Raw genomic sequence first — 17,080 nt, forward strand, 5'->3', positions numbered from 1 at the left:
AGGAAGGGAACCTGTTAGGCCTGTGAACTCCACTGCTTCCACGTGGCCCATCACAAGAGGTCAGTGACTCAATGCTCAGCAATTGGCCAGGAATGGGCCAAGCCCCCCGCCTATCCAAGCAGTGAGCACACACCCAGTGGGCGAGTACGAGCCTGGTTTATAATATTCTAGGCAAAACTCCTGTCCCCTGGCACTGAGCGAAGCCCAGGCCAGTTATGAGACCACAGCAGCTGCCCAGGAACCTGACTCCCTGCCCACCTGCCCCCAGCTCCCAGCACTGTGGCTGGGCAGGCCCAGGACACTGAAGATGGTCCTGCTGACCGTTGTGCCATCCACTTTGGAGGAGCCGGAACGCCTGGTGGGACGGGGCGGAAGTGCAGGACAAGCTTGGGCCAGGCTCTCGGGAGGCCCTGCTCTCAGTCAGTGATACAGCACCAAAGGCCTGCCCGAGTAGGAGATATTGTCCTTCAGGAGGGGGGACCCCACAGCCATGCGCACCCTGTTCCAGCGGTGGCCTTTGTTGTAGATGGGCTTGACGGAGCGGGGAGACCAGCGGGTCAGGTACCTGTGGAGGGAGGGCCAGGAGGTGGCTGTGAGGGCTGGTGGCCCATGCTGCAGCTGGGACTGTGGGCATGGCCTCCTCAGGCCCAAGCCACGGTTGGCCAATCAAACCCTTTCACCAGTTCTTCTTTCTTGAGGAGAAGGGGCTTTTCCTGGGAGCAACTACCGAGTGTGCTGTAAACAGATGGGCTGGGCTCTTGCTGCCGTAAGTGTGTGTGGCCAGGGTCAGGCAGCCCAAGGCCACGCGCTCCCTTGATCTTTATGAGTTGTCAGTGTTTGTGTGTATCTGCTGGGGGAGGAGGAAGTGGAGGAAGAGGCTGCTCAGAGAGCAGATCATCCCTATTTGGCCTCAGTCTTGGGAGGAGGAGAGCCTGATGTAAGGGCCTGGAGGAATCCTTCCCTCTTCCCCACTTGGCTCACTCCAACACCACCCCAGCCTTCAAGGGACAACCCTGGTGGAGGACCCCTGCCTGTCACCCAACCCATGATGAGAGCCAAGGGTAAGGGCCCATGGGTGCAGACCTAGGCCAGGAAGGTTCTTGGAAGTGGGAGGGGGTGGGGAAAGATGGCTACCGCCCACAGGCCTCTGGCCTCCTTTGGGGATGGCAGGGCCGATAGTTCCTGGAAAAGTGGCTCATGCCGGCTGGGACTGGGGTTTACTCCATCCAGAATGAGACCTGGATTCTGTCCAAAGAGGCCCACCCTTCGTCCTGAAAGCTCAGCCACAGAAAAGACCAGGATCCTCCCCTGCCTCCACACTAGGTCGGGGCTCAACCCAGCTGCCCTAAGAGACCCTCAATTGAGAGGTTTTAAAATTAATAGCCACAGCTGAAAAATTTTAGATAAGAGTGAAAAAATGACTGCAGATTTATACATTTCAACTGAGCTCCCCTGGACCTTGGTCTTCTGCTCTCAGCTCTGAGACGAAGTAAAAAACTGGGGGGGGGGGGTGCTGGCCTACATGCCAAGTGTGAGGTGGGCCGGCAGGAGAGGGCTTCCCCATGTCCACTGTGGCTGTCAACACCATAGCAGGGAGGCACTCGTGCAGTGGGCCAGCCCCAGGGATGGCTTCTCCTATGGCTGGTGGTGCTGGGACAGCAGGAGAGTAAGGGTAAAGGGAGGGGAACACCTAGCAGGCCCCACACTGACTTCTCCAGTCTTCAGAGGGGGTGGGTGAAGAGGTGGGGTGTGGGAGCAGGCTCCCCAAAAGAAGTGCTCATTGGGTTTGAAGACGTCAGAAGATCCTGAGGTTGACCAGATTCTCCAGAGCTGCTGCCCTAAAGCTGTTCTTCCCCTGCTGCCCTGGAGAGACCCCAGGGAAGCTGGGCTTCAGTTAGCCCTGGGCCTGATGCCTGTGCCCCATGGAGCAGCCAACTGGCAGGGGAGGGGGCCAGGGGCCTCCAGTCAGCTCCCAGGGAACACTCCAGCTCTAAGAAGGACCGAGGCTCCTTCCTAAACGAGCTCTCCCCTCCTACCTCTCCTGAAGGGGTGGGGGAAGGAGGAAGTGTGGCTCCCAGGGCCGAGCAGAGCCTGGGCCAGTACATGGCAGCTCAAGGACCTCTGGATGGAATCATAAAGTCCTTTGTAAGGAATCAACCTCCCTCGTAGCCAGGATTCCCTCTCCTCCCCAGGGTGGCCTTTTGCAACCCAAGAGCCCCCACACGTCATCAATCCTGTGTCACGTTAAAGGACACCGGATATATGGGAGGGAGCCTGGCTCTGCTTCAAAGGCCCGAGGGCAGGATGATTGTGTCCTTAGGTTTCTGCTGTCTCTTAACAAGTTGGGGTGGGGGTTGTCCTAAAGCACATTTGGGAAAGATAGGAAGAGGTTAATATGTCCCATTCCCCCAGGGCTGCTGGCAGATGGCCCAGCTAGCAATGTGGGAGGTGCAGGTGGAGGTGGGCATGGGGCCAGGGTGCTGGAAAGGCATCAGTGAAGACCCAGCTCTGGTCCTGTACCCCCAGCCCAGTAATCCATGGCTGGTATCTCCCTGGTCTCCCATCCTCCATGCCTGGGTTCTGCTGGGGATCAGCCTAGGAGGTTCGTTGGGGTAGGGTGTCTTGCTTTGCTTTAACCAGAGAGAGCAGTTCCAGTGGCAGCTGGACAGGCTGAAGGAGGGAGGGGCTGTTAACAGGGAAGAATAAGAAGAAATTTCATGTCCTGGATTTATTCTCAACAAGAGGGTATTGTAGGCCTAGGAGTATGTGAGTGTGGTAATGTCAGAGACGGCTGCCTGACTGTTAGACAGGACTCTGTGCTTACACCTGAGGGGGCCACCCTGCTTAGGCTAAAAGGGAGACTGATTGATTCTGGGATCTAGAGGCCTTTCCCTCCTCCTCTATAAAACCTCAGGACCTCATCAGATGCCATGTGTAGCTGTGCAGGTTGTTAACTGCACAACTCTAGGGAGCACCATTCACAATCTAGTCTACACCGATGCTGCCCTCAAGTTTTGCAGTGTACGATTTGCACAGCTATATGCAGTTGCCCTCCCATTTCTATTTCGAAGGCTTCATTTTGCCCTTTAATAACCCCAGTGCTATTACTGAAAGTTTGTAGAAGTGCTCTGACATTCCCATAGCAACCCGGTATGATGTCATAAACAGAGGATTAGCACATTCTAATGCCCAACCAGCAGACCTCCTTACCCTCCTTGCCCCTGTGCTAAGTGCCCCACTGGGGAGGGATGAGGAGAGAGGCTGAGGCCGACAGGGGAGGGTAAGAGAAGCGAGCACAGTATCAACTGCAGCAGTGGTGGGACTGGCGGGGCGGGTGCTTAGGCTGAAAGGGGGTGGAGCGCTCTGGCTTTCTTGAGCTATGGGACAATGGCTTCCCTAGCGAGGGCTGAGGGCCTGCAGAACGCTGAGGGTGCTGACGCCCAGGTTTGCTTACCTGTTGAGTCGGGGTCTGCTCTTTGGAATGAATCCTTCAGGAAGCTTAGGCCTGTGATTTGGGAGCAGACCTGAGTGGAGGGAAGAGCATTTAAGGGGATGGTCTCTGCAACTCCCTCTGCAGCTCTCCCGGGGGTGGAGGGAAAGCCCCAGGGGGTGGAGCTTGGCACTGGGGGATGAGTATAATGAAGCCTCTGGATACCCATTTCTCTTCCGGAAGGGGCTGGGACATATGGCAGCTGGAGGGTGGGAAAGGTGCCCACAGCCCTCTGCTCCTCTTAGTCCTGAGGGGCCTTCTACCTGCTCGGTGGGCCATCTTCACACACTCCTCAATCTTGCGGTGCTCTTCAAGGCACAGGCCTGTGACCCTTCGGGGCAGCATGCCCCCATGTGGCCGGATGAACTGACTGAGCAGCAGAACATCCTAGTGGAATCAGAAAAAAGAGATGAGGGTCATTCGGATGGGCGCATGCTGCTGGGGAGCCAGGGCCAAGTGACCTCCAGGGGAGGCTGAGGCCTCCCTGGGGAATGCAACCTGAGCCCATGCCCCCACACCCCCACGAAGAGCTTTGCACGCAGGCCTGCTACCTCCACTCTAATAGAAGTTCAGTCCCAATTTAGCAAGATTTTCTGACCCCATTACCAACCCTGAGAGCTCTCAGGTTCTCCATGAGACAGTCTTTTGATAGATAAGATTAGAGAACAGGAACTCCTCGGGAAGTGTTAACAAGCTTTCCTGCACTGACAGTATCTTTCCTGGTGACGAAAGGTCTGTTCTCCTTGAGTGAGGGCGGGAGTACGTCCTATATTTCCACACAAGAGGGAAAACCTGTACCACTCCCGCCCCCAAAGCCTACATATGCACCATGGGCCAGAAGACCCACAGGGAGCCCCTCCCCCTTCTGCTGGTCCCTCTGAAGCCCAAGGCAGGATAAAAGCTGAGGAGGAAGGGCCCAGGGTTGATAAGTTAAATCCCATATCTTCTAATGTGACCCTGTGACCAGATGTGAATGGATTCTTGGGCTTCCTTTGAGCCATCAGATGCCTTTGGACAAATCAAGGAAATAAGGCTAAACAGAGCCAGAATCAAGAGAGACCACTTCCCCTCCCAACTCTCACAGGATGGCTGAGGGGGTTAAATAAAGTCTCCTACCCCACCCACCCCCGAGGGGCCTGGCACACTGGTCTCCACAGTCTTGGTCCACAAATTGACTCTGCCCTGGCAGGCGCCTCACTGTATAACCACAGATTTGTTTTAATCACTGGACAGTTCCCAGGGGACCCAGGCCCCCAATTCCCACCCCTGTAATCTTCACAATCTGATGAAAAGAACTTGGATTGGATTATCCAGGGCTAATACACTGGCTCACAGCCTCACCACCCCCACTGCAGGCTGCCAAGCAAGATGACAGCTTTGTGCAGCTCAGGCTAGCGGTGTCCGGAGCAGAAAGGGGTAAAAGAAAACAACTTCTTCAGCCTTTACCTTGGAGGGGATTGGATTTCTTTTGCTGGATAAACAGAGCCAAGTCCATTTCCTGGAAACTGCTGGTAGGAAGAATGCCCCATGGCGGTCAGGCAGGTGTGGGTTCACCTTGCCGTCTGCAACTGGGATTCTAAGTACGGCCATGACCCCACTAACTTCCATGTCACAAGAAGTTGAGAGCACTGTCCCATGGCCTGCAAGTTCCCTGTTACTCAGGCAGCCATCAGCAGAAGGGCTGTGCAGGGTGAAAGAACCCCACCCCCACCCCCACCCACGGGTGGCCTGAAGCCAAGGCTCACTGCCCAGGAGATTAGTTGGGTCATTCTGTTCAGATCCCATGGGCATGTGGCCTCTCCTGCTCTCACCACCTGACCAGGATCTCTGCCCTTAGTCATCCCATTCCATAGAGGGGCACAGGGACAACTTGCAGGTCAAACTGGCCCAGAGCCTGAATCACCTGAAATCTAAAAATAGGGAGCTTAATGTCACCAATAGAACTATGAAGGACAAGTATGGATTTCTGCAGGGCTGTGTCCTTTCCCCCAGGCCTGCCCCATGTCCAGACAATGTAGAGTGGGAGTTGAGATCATAGGCCCTACCTGGGTTTTGTATCCCCAGAGTTTGTATCCTAGCTCTGATACTTACTAGCTGGGTGATCTGAGGCAAGTTCATTAACTTTGCCATGCCTCAAATTTCCTCATCTGTAAACCAAGTATGAAATCAGCACCTACTTCATAGGGCTATTGTGAAAACTAAGTGAATTATGACAGGTAGGTACTTCCAGAGCACGCACTCCATGCAGCTCACCTACTGTTACTCACTCTCATCTCTCCGTGCGACAACTCTAGAGGAGCTAGAGCAAACAGGGGACTTCGTAGCTCCACGTGGAAAGACAGTGATGTGTCCCCGGATCACAGTGAGGACCCTGCAGACATGCGCTCATTCTAAAAAGAGGAAAGCCAACCTAGACCCTGATTCCATCCTCCTGGTGGTCCCAATCACATGCAACCAGACCGTGAACTAAGTCAGGGGCTTTCTACCCTGGCTGCACATGAGAATCACCTGCAGAGTTTAAAAAAAAAATGATGGCCCGGCTCCACACCAGACCAACCAAACTGATGCTGGGGGTGGGCCCGAGTAGTTTTTGAAGCTCCCCTGTGATTCTCATCTGCAGCCGGGGTTGAGAGCTGCTGGACCAAATGCGTCTGTCTCAGTGGCTCTGTGAGATGCTGCTTAAGCCAACTGGGGAACACGATCTCCGCGCCATGCAGACGTGTGTCTGTGCCCAGACTCACCTCGTGGCCATACTTGTGCTTCAGGTTCCAGCGGCAGATGGGGCACTGGCCGGAGGGGTTGGGGGGATTTGGACTTTCCTGGTGGGTCCCTGTGATACGGCCTTCGATCTAGGAGGCAGAGAAACAGAGCCAGTGACGGAGAGGGCTGTGGGGAGCCCTGATCCTTAAGCAACCCCCCAAGTGAGACTCCATCTCTGGGGGGCTCATGGGAGTAGCGAATGGGTCTCTCCACCTGAACCATGGTGGCAGTTCTGCAGCTGCTGCACAATGGGCCTTGGGGTGGCCACAGAGATGGGGTTTGGTGGCCTGCAAACGTAGTAGAAACTGAACTTAATTTAATGCTGGTGGCAAGAGGGAGTAGTTTGCTGCATTAGCTGAAAGCTACCTTTCCTTCCTCAGAAAAGACAAAAACCCCAAAACATTATACTTCCCTCTCCCGGCTTTGGGGAAAAGTAATAAATGCACATGGTAAAAAGTTTCACACTGTGCAGGGATGTGGAGTCCAAAGGAAGTCTCCCTCCCATTCCACATATCCTCCTCAGAGGAAACTGCAGTTTCCAGCTTTATCTGACAGAGGTGAGTCTATACCAGAGGTTCTCTGCCAGGCATGATTTTCCCTCCCAGGGACACTGGACAATGTCCGAGACATTTCTGATCGTCATCTTGGAGGGATGGGGTGCTACTGGCCTCTAGCAGGGAAGCTGCCGATCATCCTCCAATGTACAAGACAGACCCCACACCAGAGAATCAGCCAGTCCAAAACACCAACAGTATGGTGCCAAGAAGCCCTGGTCTATGCCTATACAAAGAGACATCTGTGCATACCCCCCTTCTCCTCTCTTTCCAAAAACACAGAGGGGAGGACACATTTCCCTGCCCTCCTCCTCTTATCATTTTGGATGCCACCTTTCAGACCCCACTGAGGCCACGTGTGAAATGACCTCCGCCAAGGCTGCTGTATCCTGTGACACAGCCTTGGAATTATTAAGTGCAATAAACCAATGATCTGGGAGTCGGCTCCAATTGCAAGAGGGGGAGTTTAAAAAGCCTTGCTGATTGAGGCCACGGATTATGAGTGAGGTTGGTGCAGGTCTGAGAGGCTTTGGGGGGAAGTAACACTGTCTCCTGGCGGAGAACTGACAAAAGGCAAAGGGGGCTGGAAGCAAGACTTGACTGTGCAGGGCGCTGCTACTACCTTTCTGTCAAGGCCACCACAGCTATGCCAGAAATGGAGACGTGTGCTAGGGAAAATGTGCAGGGGCACGGAAGGCCTTGGGAGGGGGTCAGGGTGGGCCCGGGGTGAGAGGAGCTAACGTTTATTGACTCCCGCTATATGCCTGGCTCTGTGCTAATAATGGTCCACGTGTACTATCTCATTTGACCCCACAACCTAGTGAGGACGGCATCATGATCTTATTTTACTGATGAAGAAAGTGAGACCTTGGAAAGTGAGCAATACCTAAAGTCAGCCATGGCAGCGCCTCTCTGGGCTTGGCTGGCCTTCTGCCCCCAAAGGCTCACATGGAGCCACATGCCTCTGTGTTCACTCCACAGATGGCAGATTCACACCCCACAGGAAAAACACTCTTCACCCTCAAGGGAGTGTGTTTCTCTCCACCAGCATGGAGTTTACAGGGTGAATGCTTGTGTCAACTTTGAACAAGGAAACCAGAAAAGGTGCCCTAAGGGAATGGGGGAACCCTAGAAAGAACTGTTTTTTATTTATTATTTATTGTTATTTTTAACATTTTTTTATTGAGTTATTAGAAAAAACTGTTTTGAGGCTAAGCACTGCAAAGGCTGAGGGAATGTTCTGGGGAAGACCCAAAGAGGGAACCATATGGATCTGTCCTGGGGATAAGACGGCCTTGGGGAGGACCGAGCTTGGCCAGCTGCCAGAAGGGTTAAATCCCTGGTTGACATGGAAGCTACAGTGGCTTCTGAGAGCTCTGTGGAGTGGTTGAGGATTTCTTGGAGGCGTGGAAGACCATGTGAAAACAACGTTGTCTTTCAGGGATTATAGGATAATCTAGGCCCCATGACTCCCTGAGGAAGGGAGGTGAGGTGGGTCCAGTGAGTGAAAGGGGAGAGTGGGTGGGTGAAGAATCGGCCTAGCTTTCTCACCAATAGACAAGCCAGGGTGCCAGCTATGAGTCTAGGGCCCAGAAAGTGTCACCTTTTAACGTAACACTTAAGGAGTAGCTTAGTCATTCTAGGCAGAAAGGAAAGACACTAAGATCCAGGTTCCTGGCCCAGGGTCAGCTTACTCTCTCTAGTCCTGCCATTCCTTAGTTTCCCCTTCAGAAAACTGACCTATCACCCACCAAAGAACGTATCAGTAAATACCTCTGTGAGCCCTTGTCACGCCAAAGGCGACTTTAATCAAATAACAGATGTTTCAGTCCTGATTAACCACACTCCGGCACACAGGCTGAAAAATAATAGACTGTGGGATTTATGGTCACAGAGGGAACAAGATCCTTAAGCCAGTAGTCCAGCTGGGGCCTCCCCCCCAACTCCCTCAGAGGAGCGCCAGGCAGTTCCAAGAGTTAAAAAGGTTAGAAGTAGCCAACTTGACAGTACTTACTATAGTCGTCTTCTCTTCTTGGATCTCCACCACTACAGAGATAAAGGGGAAAAATTAGGCCAGCCATTTAATAAGGAACAGGGAGTTTCAGATAGTGGCTCAAACTCTGCACATGCAGAGAATCAGAGCCTTCTGTCTGCCCTCTCCCACAGTCCCCACCTGGAAGAGGAAGTATGCAGGGTCACCTCGAAGTATCAAGGCTCTGTGCCCTTGAGGTGGGTGGGGCAAACTCAGAGGCCCAAGTCCTATCTTCTTTCTGGGATTAAGGGTCTCCACACTATTTCTGCCCTTCTAAGCTGAGATTCGCCCTGGTTCTCTCCAAGGGACTTGGCAGGATCCTGCCCTATTGTGTCTAGCAGTAATGGCCTAAGAGTTGGGGGGCGGGGGACAAGGCAGACACACCTAAAAGACTTTCAGATGTACCCACTGCATGTGCTTTTTCATGACAAGAACCAGACAAACACAATTCCTGACCTTGACAAGTTTGCAACCTAAGATACAGTACTGAACTACCACTGCTCCGGGGGCCCTACGTGGATAAGCAGTGAGAAAAGTTCACACCTAAAACATCCTGAGAGCCTTGTGTTAAAGCTGTGTGAGGGCAACTGTGTGAGTTAAGTCCTCTCCTCTCCTTGCAGGGTTGCACTTTGTCATCCACACTGGAGAGGGATGATGGAAGAGGTAGGAGTGACGGACCTGCAGATACTGGGTCCAGGCAGAATTTCAAGGGAAGTACTGCAATTCCATACTCGGGCTCCCTTGGTTCTCTGCCTATTCAGGTCTGAGGCAGTCAGAAGAGAACCCAAGGGCAAGGCAGTTAAGTCACACACATGTCAGGCTGTACATATTTCCTCTTACTTAAACAGGATGCAGAACGAGAACTTCAACAATACCCAAAGGAATAACAAGCTAATATCCCACATACGGCAAATAATCAAATCGAAAGTTCTTGGAGATTCTCCCTTGGTCTCCCAGTTTCTTTAGAAAGAGACAAGCCATAGGTGTTAGTGCCACTACTGGCAAACCACAGATGCTCAATAGATGCTCGTAAGCACATGGGGAGCAAAACACTTGTCCCGGTCCCCTTCTGACTGCTAATTACTGTAATGAAACATGAGGGCACATATCTAGGATGCAAACCATCTCCCCAAATACAAAAATCGTATTTTAAAAGCAGCTTGGCTACCACAATTAGTTCTACTCAGCTCTAGCCAAGGAAAGTACTACAGATTAGGAAGAGCCTAAGGTTAACTTTGAGAATCTAATGAAAGTTATGGATCCCGCCCTGGAAACATGTCCGTAAGCATACACACCATTAGACACGGGTTATAGGAGGCTCCCAGACCCCCCCAGCTCCGTACCTAAATGGTAATACCAGTTTTCCCTCAGTAGGGGCAGTAGGCAGTTTCCTAAAGTTTCTAAAATAAACATGTACTGCTTTTGCAATAAAAAATAAACAACAAAAAGAGGGAAAGAGAATGTCTAAGAAAAAAAGTGGGCAATCTAACCCACCCAGAGGCCCATGGCAGCATCTGTGATCACTGAGCTCTGTGACCGACACCTAATTGGACACAGACTGCCTGGAATCGTCCCCCGTTTGTTTTCTGGGCACGGCCATTCATAAAGACTCATTACTGCAAACAACCAACCTGAGAGCCCCTCAACATTCAACTCCAGACACAAAGGAGTAACAAAGGCGAGAAAGGCCCCGAGGCTTTCTCCAGAGAACACTATAGTTACTAATCAATTCAAAGACAAACTAGGTTTCTCCCTGGAAGAGAAAATGTGTCACCCCACACGCGGCTCTACTTGTTCAGAACAGAGACCAGCTAAACGCAATGTGGGTGAGATTCATCCTGGTACTCAGTCTGGAGGCCAGCACAACTGCAGGGGGACAGTCACTGCAATGTGTCAGCCTACAAACGTGGTGGGGGCAGAAGGAGGGCCCAGCCCCAGACTGGCAGGGCTGCCAGGCACCCCAGAAACTTTGCAAATTTGCAAAAACCAAGTTGGAAGAGGGACAGAAGGCGACCCAATCTGAGCACCAACAGGTAGGGGGGCGAGTTTTAAGAATCCTGATAAGAAACAAAAGGAGAGACCCGTTCTGGTACCTCTCTGGTCGGCACGAGAACAGTGCCCTGAAACGAAGCAGATAAACATGTGCTTCCCCTCTCTGTGGAGGCACTTGGGTCTGAACCATGAGGTAAACAAGTCTAGCAAAACACACATCACTCCAGGCAAAGAACCAAACCCTGAAGTCATCCCACTGGCCCCTGGAAGAGAGATCAAAGCCTGTGGCAAGCTCCACTGTTCATGAGCTCCCCACAGAGCAGCTCTGAGCCAGTGAATCATCTTACAACAAGCCAGTGGGTAAAACAATAGGCAGATGCTTATCTACTAGAGACAATTTGTCAAACCAGAAGGAATGACCTGAGAACTCCTAAGGGACTGAGATTGATCAGGGCGGTGTCTCAGCGCAGGGGCAGAGGGCCCGGCTGGAGCCCAAAGAGGCCCTAGAAGATTTCAAGCCTCTGCCAGCAGGAGATAGGAATCAAAATAGTATTGATTTTCAGTGTGCATACAAAAACATGTCAAAATCAAACAAAACCTGAGACCCATTTTGTCCCTGGCCTCCTCTCCATTCAAGAGAAGTGGGGGTGGCTAAAATAAGCTAGACCAACAGAAAACTGTTAGTCACTAACAAGAAAACTTGTTTAGAAAAAGATGGAATAACCCTTGTGTTCTGAGATATGGCTGTATCAAGAAAACCAATGAAAGAGATGAAGCAGACTTCTAAACTAGGATTAAGGGCCAAAATCTTCTAAGCCAGGCACTTCTCATACGCATCAAATAATCTGTGCCACGTGAGGCGACACATTGGCACCCCTACACCTGTGGAGTGTACAGCCCAGCTCCACCCGCTGTGGAGAGCTCCAGCAGAATAGGAGACACAGTCTTTGCCTTGGAGGAGAAAAGGGACCGAAACCAAGCGTGGGAACTTCACTCTAATAAAATACATGCCTCGTAAAGAGGTCTTTTGAGTACTTCAGTAAATACTCGCCTAGGATGGAGTCCAAGATAACTGAGTTGTAACAGTCTAGAGCAAACAGCATTGCAGTGAGATTGCAGTGAACGCAAAAAGCCTTGATGGCCACGTAAACACAGACACAGGCAACTGCAGCAGGATAAAGACCCAGCTGTTTAGTAAAGGAGGAAATGAGGAAAGAGGGATGATGAGTAGAGGGCACTGCTGCAGGAAGTGCCCAGAGACTAAGGTCCTTCTTGGAAAGGATCTAAGCAAACCAAGCCCCAACCAGAGCAGGAAGGGATGGAGTAACCAAATGGTAAGGTGGCTAAAAGGTCCAACAGTCCTACGTAGGGTCAGGGAGTGGAGCACATGTCTGGGAAGTGCGGTTGCACTTCTGCCTGGTGACTACTTTTCTCAAACTCCTTCCTTGCCCAAGCGCTGCTCCCTTCGGTTCATCTTTAATTTCTGATCCTCTCATCACCTACCCCCTCCCTTTCCCTTGGATCCCTGAGGGAATGTCCGTCCACACTATCCTTCAAACGAGCAGTCTTACTGCTGCAGAAAAATATCTTTCCACTAGCATGTTACTCTGAACTATGTCTCCTGAATCCTTTAAAGCCCCCAACTTGCTCACTACTCTCTCAAAGCTTTTAGAAGGCTGCCCATCCTGCCAGGCACATCTTTGTCTAAAATGCTAGGTCCTCCAGAAAGCTCCCTTAACTAACTGGAAAAGATGAGGAAAATTCTCTTCAGCCTTGATCCATTTCAACACTCTGTTCTGAGGGTCTGATAGATCATTACTGTTAATTCAGATAGTCATATGTGCTTATTTCTCTTGTCCCCCCCCTTTTTTGGGGGGGCTAATAAGGTTTGTTTATTTATTTAGGGAGGCACTGGAGATTGAACCTAGGACCTCATGCATACTAAACCTCCTCCCATTTTTCTTGTTTTAAATGTATTGCCCTCACAAGGGCTCTAAGAGTGATAAAGCAGGAATCAGGTATATAACACAATCTTTGCTAAGTCTGGCAGCATCAATCATGAAAGCACTAAATGGTCTTCAGCAAGTTAACTGATGAGAGCTTTCAAGGAACATCCCTGGACCAGGTTTCCTCATTTGTAAAAATGCCAATAATATCCACCTTTAAGGACTGTTGAGAAGATTGAATAACTGTACGTGGAAAACCTAGCACAGTGCTTGCAGCAGGCACTTAGTAAACCACAATTTCCACTTTTGTCTTCCTTAAGTCTTGCTTCTCCCATAATCATCTTTTTTGGTTTTATGTGTCCCTCTGTCAAACTTTAGACCACACTTTCTCAACAGTGGCAGGATCGATATTTCGGGCTAGGTGGTTCTTTGTTGCAGGACTCTCCTGTGCATTGCAAGATGTTTAGCAGCTTCTCTGGCCTCTACCCACCAGATGCCAGGAGCACCAGCTGTGACAACAAAAACTGTCTCTGGACATTGCCAAAGGTTCCCTGAGAAATAAAATTGCCCCTAATTGAGAACCACTGCTTCAGACTGAGAGTTTCTGTAGGCAGTAGTGGTGATGCTGCTTGCCCATGAACTCTGACTGCAATTAAGTATCTGATACTTTGAAAAGTAGAATGCTTGATTCTCTTTTTCATGCAGCAGAAGATTTAATACTGAAATGGCAATATTCCTCAAACTGATTTACAGAATGCAACCCCTATCAAAAGCTCAGCTGGCCTTTTTATTGAAATTAACATGTTGATTCTAAAATTCATACAAAAATGTAAGGGACTCAGAAGAGCCAAAATAATCTTGAGAAAGAAGAACAAAGGTGGAGGATGTACACTTCCTGATTGCAAGACTTACCTCAAAGCTACAATAATAAAGCAGTGTAGTAACCAGCATACAGAACTAGGTCAATGAGACAGAACTGAGTTAAGAAATAAACTGTTACATTTACAACCAATTAATTTTATGTCCTTAGAGAATGCTTGAATATTTTCAGCAAGATACACAGCTTCCTCCCCAAAACTTTAAATTCTATGTGTACAATATTATTTGTGTGTCAAATATACCAGTTAGGACCAGTCAAAATTAGTTATATGTGTAACACTTTATGCCTTACACATAATGGATAGAAGTATCAAGAGAAAGTGTTTTCATTTAAAGGCTTTGGAGATAGGTGCTTCTCAAGAAAAACAGTATATGGTAATGCCTTCATGTAAGATCACATCAATTCAATTTTTTAGCTTTTATGTCTGACAGTAAGTAACAAAGAGAAGTTACCAACCCAAATACTCATGGCGAGGAAGACTTGTCCTTTCTATCGTCAGCATGTCTCCTTGGTGTCTGTCTTCATCAATAGATTAGTTTATGTAATGTTAACCAGGCAGTATGTGGTTTGTTGTCCTTCTAGCCACTGTTCTTTCTAGCAAACGTCCCATCTTCCCTTCATAGCTAAATTCTTCAAACATACCCATTTCCATTTCTTCATGAACTATCTCTTTGATTTCTCCAAACTGGGTTCCTTGCCTGTCATTCTATTTAAATTTCTGTTTGAAAGCTAAAAAAGAGACCTCTTCTAAGATAAATCCAATGCTCTCTTCATTAAGCTCTCCTTTTTGGACTTTTCTGCTCTCTCTGACAACAATGATAACTATTTTCCTCTGGATACATCTCAGCTTTAGTTAAAGGATCTCTGGTGAATATGATGCCAGAATCTTAGGAAAAAACAAACAAACAAAAAAACCCACTTCACTTTTTTTGGACATCACTCATCCTTTCCTGCTTCCAGCAGTGCGCAAAGGAAGGCTATGTCCTGAAACACCTTTTCACTCTCCACCAGATTCCATTTTTTTATGAGCCTCTTGAAGACACATCCCCCTCATGAAAACTTCCAATTGGATTTGCTGTTTCCAGTAACCAAATGTCCCTGCACTTCCTCGTGTAAATATCTAATACTTAACTTGCATTTATTGGAGTGTATACATATCATCTTATTAGAACCTAACTTCTCAGGAAAAAGGCTGTATTTCTTTTTCTCCAAAATCCCCTGACAGCTTGAAGTACAGCACTTGGCCATAAGTAAGCTCTCAGTTCAATACTAGAATCAGGCCGTCTTTACAGACTTAAGATTAATGAAAAGAGAAACCACCATCCAACATATGCCTCTGTTGCAGCTGTTTAAAGGACTTTCTGTCTTAGCTTCCACCTCTCAGGGAGACTAGCGGCCCGGGCAGAAAAAGCTGCCATTTGATTAAAGCATTTTCAGATGAGAAACTGGGCAGGGAGGTTCTGGGGAAGGTATCCAGATGTCCTTCCCTCATGGCCCAGGGATTCTTTAACGAAGGAGGCAGCGGTTCGGCGAATATGGAAGGCAGAATTAACATACAGATCCTAATCAAAAACTTTTCTGAACTCTGGGACAGGTTTCTCTTCTGCCCTGTTAACTAAGCAGCCTTTCTCTCCGATTTCCACCACCCCCATGAGGACACTCACGATGCATGGGAGATCAAGATAACAGAACTGGGTTCTGGAAGGGAATTTCAAGCACCCCCGGGAGATCCAGCATCTCCGACATTCCAGAATCTCGCAAAGGAAAGGGAGGGAGGGGCGCAAGGGGACTGAAGCAAGCAACTTTCGCTGCTCCCCTTAAACCCAGGGAGGCACCGGGACCCAGGACTCACCTTCCCTGAACCCGCGAGCTGGAGGCCGAGCCCAGTTGATCGCGGCCGGGCCTCCCAGGAGCCCTCGGAGCAGCCTTCCACAGCCGGACACCAACATATTGAGGGCCGCCATCTTGAAAGCCAACGCTGACCTTTTGCGCACTTCCGCTTCCGGAACGGCGCGCGCGCAGCCGCAGTGGCGGGAAGGAAGTGTGCGTCTTGCGGGCTTCTAGCTCCGTTAGTCATGTCGTGCACGTTTCCCTCACCTCTCTGGCTGTCAGCTAAATGCTTTATTCCGAGGGACTAGGGGAGGTCCTTAGCTACTGTCTGCCAGTCTTAGAAGTCACCAAGGTCTCTTTCGTTCCCTGGCAGGCTGCTTCGGTAAAATCACATGCACTGACCTTATTTCTTTAAAACTTTTTTTTTTCTCTGCAAGTCAGATGTGGATTTTTCAACTTACTGAGCTTGGGTCTAGGTCTGTACCAGAGAGGTTGAAATAGTTAGGAACAATGGTTCTGGAACATCAGGTATCCTGCTGACCCGAGATAGAATTAATGGCCCTGTCCCATGTCTTTCATTCCCTTATCAAAGAGCTTCCCTTTGGCCCCAGGGCCTTTGCACAGCTATTTCCTCTGCCTGCTCTGTGTCACTGGTAAGCTTATTTTTCTTTTCATCTTGGCCATTCTGTTGAGTATGTAGTGGGATCTCGTGTATTTAATTTACATTTCTCTGATGCCTAATGAGAATGAGTCATATTTCGTGTGTTTATAAGTCATTTAGATATCTTCTTTTGTAAAACGTCTGTTCAAGTCTTTGGCCCATTTTATATTGGGTTGCCTTTCTTATTAATTTGTAGAAGTTCTTTATATATTCTGGATACTTGACTTTTTTTGAATCTGTTTCTGGAAATGTCATCTCCCCCTCTGCGGGCTGCCTTTTCATTCTTCTGTAGTACGGTTGACCCTTGAATAACGTGGGGATTAGGGCACTGATCCTCTACACAGTTGAGAATCTGAATATAATTTATAGTCTACTCTTTGTGTATGGGGTTCCCCCATATCTGAGATTCCTTTATATTCATGGTTCCACATCCATGGATTCAACCAAGCAAGGATTGAGTAGCACTGTAGTAATTATTATTGAAAAAAAAATCTGTGTGTGAATAGACCAATGCAATTCAAACCCATGTTGTTCAAGGGTCAACTGTCTATTTTTTGATATGCAGTGTTTTAAATTTTAACATGATGTAATTTATCAGGTTTCTTTCCTTTATGGTTGGCATTTTTGGTTTCTTATTTAAATTTTTTTCCTTGTCAAGGGCATGAAGATGTTCTATATTTTTTCTGAAAGTTTTATTGTTTAACTTGCACATATAACTGAACTAGAATTGTTTTATTATGTGGTCTGAGATTGGGATTAAGATTCACTTTTCCCCCATAGTGATATTTAACTGACCCAGCATCATTTATTAAAAATATCATACTTCAACCTATTGCATTTTATCTGGTATGGATCTATTTCTGGAATCTCTGTTTGATCTCTTAGCACCATTTTAAATGCTGTATACTATTTTACTGTCTAGAAGTGCCATAACT

The 17,080-nt window shown here is 49.0% G+C and overlaps 1 protein-coding gene across 2 annotated transcripts; it reads right to left on the reverse strand.

The window, feature by feature from the left end:
- Window positions 1–140: 140 nt before the first annotated feature.
- On the reverse strand, window positions 141–15,637 carry MRPS18A (mitochondrial ribosomal protein S18A). Of its 2 annotated transcripts, none has more exons than XM_010979529.3 (6): window positions 15,507–15,637; window positions 8,819–8,850; window positions 6,232–6,339; window positions 3,754–3,877; window positions 3,455–3,524; window positions 141–565 (listed from the first exon to the last, which is right to left on the reverse strand). In XM_010979529.3, the coding sequence occupies exons 1-6, from the start codon at window positions 15,616–15,618 to the stop codon at window positions 421–423; spliced, it is 591 nt and encodes a 196-aa protein (XP_010977831.1). In that variant the 5' UTR covers window positions 15,619–15,637; the 3' UTR covers window positions 141–420. The 2 variants fall into 2 exon arrangements, with proteins under 2 accessions (XP_010977831.1, XP_064332600.1); XM_064476530.1 differs by lacking the exon at window positions 141–565 and adding an exon at window positions 572–2,686.
- Between the last annotated feature and the right edge of the window lie 1,443 nt (window positions 15,638–17,080).

The sequence above is a fragment of the Camelus dromedarius genome, chromosome 19 (assembly GCF_036321535.1).
Source record: "Camelus dromedarius isolate mCamDro1 chromosome 19, mCamDro1.pat, whole genome shotgun sequence".
Classification (NCBI taxonomy): domain Eukaryota; kingdom Metazoa; phylum Chordata; class Mammalia; order Artiodactyla; family Camelidae; genus Camelus; species Camelus dromedarius.

Bases quoted from the DNA above. Each gene is read 5' to 3' on its own strand.
- MRPS18A (XM_010979529.3), bottom strand. From the start codon at position 15,618: ATGGCGGCCCTCAATATGTTGGTGTCCGGCTGTGGAAGGCTGCTCCGA. The intron at 6,340-8,818 runs GTAAGTACTGTC...TCTGCCTCCTAG, and splicing joins AAGAAGAGAAGACGACTATA to ATCGAAGGCCGTATCACAGG. The intron at 3,525-3,753 runs GTAGAAGGCCCC...CCCTCCACTCAG, and splicing joins GAAGATGGCCCACCGAGCAG to GTCTGCTCCCAAATCACAGG.